Below are 8,529 nucleotides of genomic sequence, written 5' to 3'. Positions count from 1 at the left end.
TGTTGTCTTATGTATCATTCATCCAAACAAATAGTCTTGAAATGATATTAAATTGTATGGGTATGTGCTAGCCTGTATTAATATGAAATTATGAATATTGCAGTTCAACTCCCAGTGCTCGTATTTAGACACAGGTGAGTGGGACAGGTGCTCACAAGGCTGGTAGTGGGCTACACATGGGCTAAAGTGTGGGCTTGATGGGGTAGTGGGCTACACATGGGCTAAAGTGTGGGCTTGATGGGGTAGTGGGCTACACATGGGCTAAAGTGTGGGCTTGATGGTGTAGTGGGCTACACATGGGCTAAAGTTTGGGCTTGATGGGGTAGTGGGCTACACATGGGCTAAAGTGTGGGCTTGATGGGGTAGTGGGCTACACATGGGCTAAAGTGTGGGCTTGATGGGTTAGTGGGCTACACATGGGCTAAAGTGTGGGCTTGATGGGATGTTGTATTTGGGCTTAGTAGGAGAGGACCATCATTGTCAACTACTGAGAACTGACTGCGTTCATCTATTTACCGTAAACCCTCTAGTACAGGGGTGGGCAAACTTTTTGGCTCAAGGGCCACATTGGGTTTTGAAAATTGCCCGGCGGGCCGCACAACAACCCCCCCCCCCCCCCCACCCCCCCACGACACACACATAAAAAAAATACATTTTTTTATAGCCTATAATTTAGTATGAAAAGTATTTGTTTTAAAATGTGAATTTCTTAAAAATACTGCTCATTTTATGCTGTTTAACAAATGTACAAATTGTGCACTGTCGCTTTAAGACAGTCGCTTTAATTCACGTTTATTTCTCAATGATCTTCTGCCTGCTCCGCTATGGCTAGTGCTGTACCTACGGCTGTGCCCTCTCACGGTTTTTAAATGGTCAGTAGTGGGAACTACTGTTGCCTTCATGATTTCCTTTTAAAAGTTTCTTATAAGAAGGACATACATATCACTTATCAACAATGACAAGCCAGAACCTGCGGCTCTCTTCCTCTCGTGAGTGCAGACGCGTTTCCAATTAAATGGATCGCATAATGTTCACGTTAGATTTGCTGCAAAGGAGATAACTAAGAGTTAACTTAGTTTAACATGATGTTATCTCTATTTAACATGATGTTTTGACATTGACATTGTAAACGTTCTCTAAGGAGAGTGAAAAGCAGTTTGCAGTAGCAGCTAAAGCTAACCAACTATCGCAGGAAAAAAAATAGCGAGCAGCCTGATAAACAAATGAAATGCTCGGCGGGCCGGATGAAAGTGCTTGGCGGGCCGGATCCGGCCCGCGGGCCGCAGTTTGCCCACCCCTGCTCTAGTAGGTCTGATAATAGAACTGCCTTGTGCCCTTGCACATGGATAAGGTAATGGTGATGCAAAAGTTTGGCCTTCGAGGTCTTTCTTTCTCCCATCCCTGACTGTGTCCCTGTGTTGGTGGTGTTCAAGATGCTGCATCGTGTGTGCGCTATAAGCAGTAGTGTGGTTTTTCTACTATGTTTCGGGCGGCCTGCCATTCTCCATTTTGTCAGTTCTTTTTTTTTTGCCATCCTCCAGCCGAATGAGCTCCTGCCACACTCATTCCATATGTAGTCAGAGCACCATACCTTACTATGCACAGAGAATCACAGGCTCAGCTCCTGCCACACTCATTCCATATGTAGTCTCCTATGGCTGGAGCATGGGAAGCGTGAGGTCTCGTTTGGTATGCTAGGACGGAGATGTGTGCACTGGTAACACAGATGGTGACAAGTTCTATTTAATATTGCCATATCTATTTAGTGCTACTGATTATTTGTAATGTTTGTAAAATTTGATCTCTGTATGTAAATGTATGCCTGAACATTTGAAATAAAAATAAAACAACCCTTTTAACATATACAGTGCATACTGTACAGTCACATTTTCACACCTCAGTGTGAACTTCAGTGTGACACCCCAACTATCAGCCAATCCCAGCTCTTCTGCCTTATTGCCCCACCCCTCTGCTAGTGGAGGCTCTGAGGCTGTTTTCCCCAGTCCCTGACCAGTGGTGACCTGCCCTCGGGGCTACTCTGACCTCTGAGCAGGATAAACACACATGCTGTGGAATGATAAACACACATGCTGTGTGAATTATGCTAAGCTAGGCTAAATAGTGTCACACTGAGTTATTGCACGTACAGAGAAAGAGAAAGTCTTAGGTAGATGACAAATAAGCCTGTTTCTCTTCGTTGGTGTGTTCCTTTACGTTGGGGTAGTTGGCTGCCATTGTATTGATCTAATGAGACCAGAATGGCTTGTGGAAGGTCAGACTCTCGGTGACCAGAGTGCCTTTTAGAGTGCTTAAACGGGGATGCGTAGTGATGGCGAGTGTCGGTGTGTTTGGGGGAATCTACACAGTCCACTCTTCTCTACTGTTCTTAATGTGTCCCTCTTTCACTGTCTCTCACTCTCATTCTTCTCTTGCCTGTTCCCTCTCTCCACTGGTGCCTGCTATCTCCTCGCTGAGCTCCTCTTTCTCCACCTCTCCATCTGTGTCTTCCGTCTTCCTCTCTCTAGCGCCCCCTACTGTTCCTCCTGAAATAAAGCTCCACAGCCCCAAAACCCCAACTACTGTAACGGGATACTGCAGTAAGTCCCTTATGCTTCTGAGCCCCACCCCTGCAGGGCTCCCATTGGTTTCACTTCCTCACTATGCCCGCCTCCTTTCACAGCCTGCTGCATTGATTGGTTGGTTAACGGCTCTGCATCAGTAGAAGTAGACTCTGGTGTTTGGGTTTTTGGGGTTTTGGGTGCTTGTCATTGTCTGACTAACCTGTCAGTCACACCTGGCACCTCCTCTGACTCCTGAACTACACTACCCATAAACCCTCTCTGTCATGCAAGTATATCTATGGAGGATGAATGTGAAGTGAACTTTCTGAATGACCTTCACACCACCCTTAAATGTCACTGATTCGAACAGCCAGTGACATTATTCAGTGAACAAAATTGAGAAAATAATCTTAATATTCTACTTAAGTAGTACTTTTTGGCATTGACATAAGTTCCATCCATTGAGTTGGTGGTTCCAAACATTATGGTCTGAATCAATCCCAAAGACTGACATCTCTCAAATCTGTCGAGCCCTTATATATCAGATATCTGTCTTGGAACTAGCGTGCTGTGAGTCAAAAAAGGTGTCAGCATCTCTGATCATATTCACAAACATTAGTCCTGAAAAAGAAGACCATTCCAGATCTGAAAGGATGCTCCCTTTCTCCTTTTTCTGGCCTTGAATTGCGTCCATTCAGCATCTCATTACTTGTCCCCAGTTTAATATATTACAATACTTACCTTATATTACTATAACCTGAATGGGATGTGTTGTGTGATGCTATTGTCCTGATTAAACGCTTTGGCGGTGTGTTAAGGGGCTATCCGATATGGCTCTATCATGCGTTTTGTTGTTGCCACTGCAAACACATTAAGGGTTAGTGCACTAATGGAGTGAGTGCTGCAGCCTGGGCTCTGAGGGAGGCTCTGCTCTCCTTACTCAACTACAAGGCTCTCGGATGGTACAGCATGGACCACCTGTGTGCTGCTTGTGTGGCTTCACCATGACCCTGCTGAGCCTGAGGGTGTGTGTGTGTGTGTGTGTGTGTGTGTGTAGAGGGGTGTGTGTGTTTAATGGGGATGTTTATGCATGCGAGGTGGAAGTATGAAGGGAATCACATGACAATACATTACATTTGGCTGACGCATTTTAACCAAAGCGACTTACAACATGGTAAACAGTTTAAAGCTTTTTTTAAAAAAAAAAAACAAATCTCACAACAATTCTAGAGCAATTTAAAAAAAATTAAAAGTTCGAGTACAGTAAGAATAAGCGCATCAGTGAGTGCTGTTTTTATACAGTCAAGTGTCCAGTTCTATGTCAGGTGATAAGTGCTAGAATTAGCAAGGCTATTTGTAAGTATGGCTATGAAAGGAGATATTCTCTGAAGAGCTGGGTCTTCAGGAGTTTTTTGAAGATGGAGAGGGATGTCCCTGCTCTAGTAGGAACTGGTAGCTCATTCTACCAACGAGGAACAACAGATGAGGAAAAGTTTGGAGAACAATATGCTAGACATCTGTCCCCTTGACATTTTACTAAACTAGTTTATGTCAACAGTAAACCTAATGTAAGAGAATGATTGGTAGAAGCAAAACTTAGTGTCTTTTTGATGGGGTCTGTTGCACCAGCAGTCTCAAACCCATGCCATTGGTTAGATCATACATTTCATGGATTATGTATTCATATGTAGCCCTTCACCCTTCTGACGATGTTGATCTTGTGTTAATTAATTCTGTGTGGATTTTGCCCCTCCCCCCTCTGCTCTACAGTGTTGGCATGTGGACGACCACAGGCCACAGCAGTGTACAAGGTGGCAGAGTACGCCAGGCGCTTTGGTGTGCCAGTCATCGCTGATGGTGGCATCCAAACGGTCGGCCACATTGCCAAGGCCCTGGCTCTGGGAGCCTCCACAGGTAAGGACACGCGCTCGCTCACCACACATGCCCACGGGCACATTGCCAAGGCCCACACATCCCTAGCCCATGTGCACAAACATGCCACACGCTGAAGGTGGACGTGTTCAGGCCAAACACGCAAAACGAGTATTCAAATCCAGCTTCAGGATATGCTGCAGTGCCCTCTGCTGTCCATTACAGACATTACAGCACGGTTCAGGCAAAGCAAAAGAATCATTCTTCTTTCTTTCTCATCATTCAATCATTCTTCACAATCTTTCTTTCTTTCTTTCTCACCTCATCAATCCTCTCTCTCTCTCTCTCTCTCTTTCTCTCTCTCTCTCTCTCTCTCTCTCTCTCAGTGATGATGGGCTCTCTGCTGGCGGCCACCTCAGAAGCCCCGGGAGAGTATTTCTTCTCTGACGGCATCCGGCTGAAGAAGTACCGTGGCATGGGCTCCCTGGACGCCATGGACAAGAACCTGGGCTCCCAGACCCGCTACTTCAGGTGCCACTCCAGCCTCTGCACGCTCTCTCTGGACCTCATAGTCCCCAGCATCTAATCCTATCTAATGTTATTTTCTATATTTCTGATATGTTGCTGATTGGATCATAAACGGCCACAGCAATGAAGAAAAGTGAAAGTGATTGATAATGACTGACTGACTCTATTATTGTGTTACATGCTCCAAATGTAAAGCACTTTGAGCTGCATTCTGTGTATGAAAGGTGCTATACAAATAAAGCTTATTATTGTTATATTATTATTGTTATTATTATTATTATTGTTATATTATTATAATCCGCTAATCCGCTCCCCACTCTGTGTCCCTCTTAGTGAGTGTGACAAGATCAAAGTGGCTCAGGGGGTATCTGGAGCAGTGCAGGATAAAGGCTCCATCCACAAGTTCGTGCCCTACCTGATCGCCGGCATTCAGCACTCCTGCCAAGACATCGGCTCCAAGAGCCTCACTCAGCTCAGGTATATACACACTCATGCATGTAAAGACCTCATGGTGTGTGTGTGTGTGTGTGTGTGTGTGTGTGTGTGTGTGTGTGTGTGTGTGAGAGAGAGAGATTGAGTTTGAGTTGATGGTCTGTGTATTGATTGGCAGAGCCATGATGTATTCTGGTGACCTGAAGTTCGAGAAGAGAACCACATCCGCCCAGATGGAGGGAGGTGTCCACAGTTTGCACAGGTAGAGCGGCGTTGACCACACACGTGTGTCCAGCACACCCACACAGCTTCACCTCATCAATCCTCTGAGCCTTCTTCCCAAGGATTAAAGTTCTCCGTCATAGGACGGATTTCCGTCAATTTGATTTTAGAAATGTCATATTTGAGATCGATGCAGATCCGATGAGAAAAAAAATAGGAGGGGGGGGGACTGTCACCTTTGCTTTTCCTTTTTTAAGGCAACTACAAATATTAGGTAAATGTTTAAAGACCTAATAGTGTTCTTGAGAACTTTCTGTGTCTCAATCCGTGACCGCTCAAGTCCTATACGGCCTACGTCAGCCATGAGTTTCGCTTTGAATGTTGTAGCTACACACTCTACACAAAAAAAAACACGTATGGAAGACTATAACGGTCTAAAAGTTGGATTATAGTGACACAATCGAGACAGCTGATGAGGTTGGCCAATCCGTTTAACTTTTTTGGATATGATATTGTGAGCTCTATGTGCGAATTCGGAGGCTGTGTTCTTTCCGTGCATCAATGTAGACACTTACTATCGCGAACTCTTGTCAGGGGAGGTCATTCATTTTGGGTGTCACCTATGACTTGAACAGATAGCCTGCTATGCCACCCGATGTAGGCTACTATTATTGTTACAGTTTTTAATCAATGCAACTAACATTATGTGTAAAGCGACGCAATATAAACCGTAGCCTATGCAATGTATTATCCCGTCTGTTATGACATACAACAATGTTTTTCACAATTTGCGACGGAAGGTTTTGACTGAGCGTGTCGAGTAAGGGGGTCAGTCGTGTTTGTGACGCACAGACGGCATTGTAGCCTATTTTGCTTAGGCCTCACTTTTAAGGACAATAGGTTGTGAGTGTATGTTGACAAAAAATAACCATACAATTAAAATAGTCAACTTAAAACTTTGCTATAAAATATTATTAATTTATAGCACAAAACCATAACCAGTGGGCCTACCAGAACCTCGCATATTAAGGTCATTATTTGTGTGCGTCTATTTGGCAAGGCCACTAGCTGTCATGGATGCGTTGTTGCTAAAGGAAGGCAGGTGTCAAAAGTTAAAAAATAAATGCAGATGGGCAGCTGTTGGAAACGGGGGAGAACTAACAAGCCATGGTGTAAAGAAATTAAAGTGCCAGGAGTTTGCTTTTGCGCGATTCGCTGCAAGAAAATTGTTTATGGATGCAATAGGAAAACGTTTTAGCACGCCACCAATCAGAAGACCGCCATAAGGTTAACGTTCGTGCACTTCAGGACATCTTCCCTACCTGGTGCAACTAGCCACCACGACAGAGGTAGGCTACGTTTATCTATGGCTGACCGTTTTTACGTTTAGAAAGTAGGCTACGCATGTTCTTTCATAGCGCAACATGACCTGTCCTTAACCATATCGCAACCTCTTGTCAACCTTATACAATCTGTTGCTGAAAACAAAAGCGCCGTCTCCAGATTGTCGTTACAAATGAGCAGACCTCCTGCATGAGCACACACAGTATTGCTGCTCATTGGAAAACTGAGTTGTCTGTAAAACTCAAAATTACCATGTTATCATTAAATGCGGATGAGGCAACAAATGGAAATATGAACAATATCTAGAATGTTCTGATTTGTTACTTTGATGAGGAAATGGGAAGTCTTGCAAACTTGATTTTATAGATTTTACTTGGTGTTGAATTGCATATTAACAAGAAAAAAATCTCCCCTTTAAACACTTTTGGCCTGAAGTAATTAAATAAGAGTGTGTTAAAGCCTTTCTACAATATTGCTGCAGTAGAAAAGAACAGCAATGGCTAATCAGCAATGGTCAGGGATGGTACTAAAATATATTTTTGTTCATCAGGAAAACTCAATCTCAATCAAGAACACTCTCAATTCGCCTTATTCACATGGCGGCCATTGGCGGCTAAAACGAGGCTACAGGGTACACAAACCATAGGATTGTTATGTTCTATGCATTCACCTGTAGGTGGCATTAATTATATAGTAAGTGTACCCTGTAGCCTCGTTTTGGTTTAAACAATGGCCGCTGTGTGAATAAGGCGAATACTCCCTTTACTTTGCTGTTTGCATCTTTTTGTAAATTAAAAACCAATAGGTCGCGACCGCAAAAGGGGTGCTATCTCTATAGGTAGATATGAACAACGTATGACTTATGGCCTGAAAAAAGTTCAGTCAAACGATTTTTTTTCACTTTAATCCCTGTATTCCTTTAGATGTCTTATTCTTTATTCTGCTGTGTTTTCCTCCAGCTATGAGAAGCGTCTATACTGAAGAGAAGTCTTGATGTCATCCGCCCTCCTTGCCAATCTACATCCACGCACATACAGATGTTTTCACACACTCCAGCACGAACACACACACACACACACACACACACACACACCTTTACTTTACACTACAACTTTACCCACCCGCCATCAAAACCTCAACGTCCTTCTGCTGTGGTCGTCCCAGTCTTTCTTCACATGAACAGACCGTGTTTTAGTGTGTGAATGTTTGTGTTTGTATGTGTGTATGTGTGTGTATGCCTGTGAGTTCTCTCTCTCCGTTTGTTTGTTGGAGTGTTCGTTCCAAATGCCTTGTTTTACCAGAGATGTGACCTTGACAAATAAGATTAAATAAGCAAGATTTTTCCACAAATGTTTGTTTTGTCATCATTTGCTCACTTAAACAGTTTTAGAAGCCGTTTGCAAAATCTCAAGCGAATACACTTGAATAGGAGTATGTGAGCGATCAAGGCAGTTATTGATTGCACGTCTGTGGGGAGGTGCAAAAAGTGTCTAATGTCACAATCAGTGACCAGTGCGGATTCCCCTTTCTGTTTTCTCTGATCTGTGAGTAACTGCCAGACTGCTCTCTC

General features: G+C 43.8%; 1 protein-coding gene across 4 annotated transcripts in view; it reads left to right on the top strand.

Annotated features, from left to right (window-relative positions):
- The window catches only part of impdh2 (IMP (inosine 5'-monophosphate) dehydrogenase 2), a 15,130-nt gene extending 6,821 nt beyond the window's left edge, over nt 1-8,309 (top strand). For 2 of the 4 annotated variants that reach the window (XM_076275708.1, XM_076275709.1), the window contains 6 exons: nt 2,526-2,597; nt 4,332-4,475; nt 4,820-4,964; nt 5,295-5,438; nt 5,572-5,655; nt 7,919-8,309. In XM_076275708.1, coding sequence (XP_076131823.1) covers nt 2,526-2,597; nt 4,332-4,475; nt 4,820-4,964; nt 5,295-5,438; nt 5,572-5,655; nt 7,919-7,940 — 611 coding nt within the window. In that variant the 3' untranslated portion in view covers nt 7,941-8,309. The remainder of the gene's footprint in view (nt 1-2,525; nt 2,598-4,331; nt 4,476-4,819; nt 4,965-5,294; nt 5,439-5,571; nt 5,656-7,918) is intronic. The other 2 variants (XM_076275710.1, XM_076275711.1) reach the window with 1 other exon arrangement.
- The last annotated feature ends 220 nt before the right edge of the window (nt 8,310-8,529 follow it).

The sequence above is a fragment of the Alosa pseudoharengus genome, unplaced genomic scaffold (assembly GCF_046254945.1).
Source record: "Alosa pseudoharengus isolate Yale_2024_CS ecotype anadromous, Long Island Sound unplaced genomic scaffold, YU_APseudo_1.1 YU_APseudo_1.1_scf_9, whole genome shotgun sequence".
In the NCBI taxonomy this organism is placed as follows: domain Eukaryota; kingdom Metazoa; phylum Chordata; class Actinopteri; order Clupeiformes; family Clupeidae; genus Alosa; species Alosa pseudoharengus.
The sequence above is the reverse complement of the archived record's forward strand: the minus strand, read 5'-3'. Positions and strand labels throughout refer to the sequence as shown.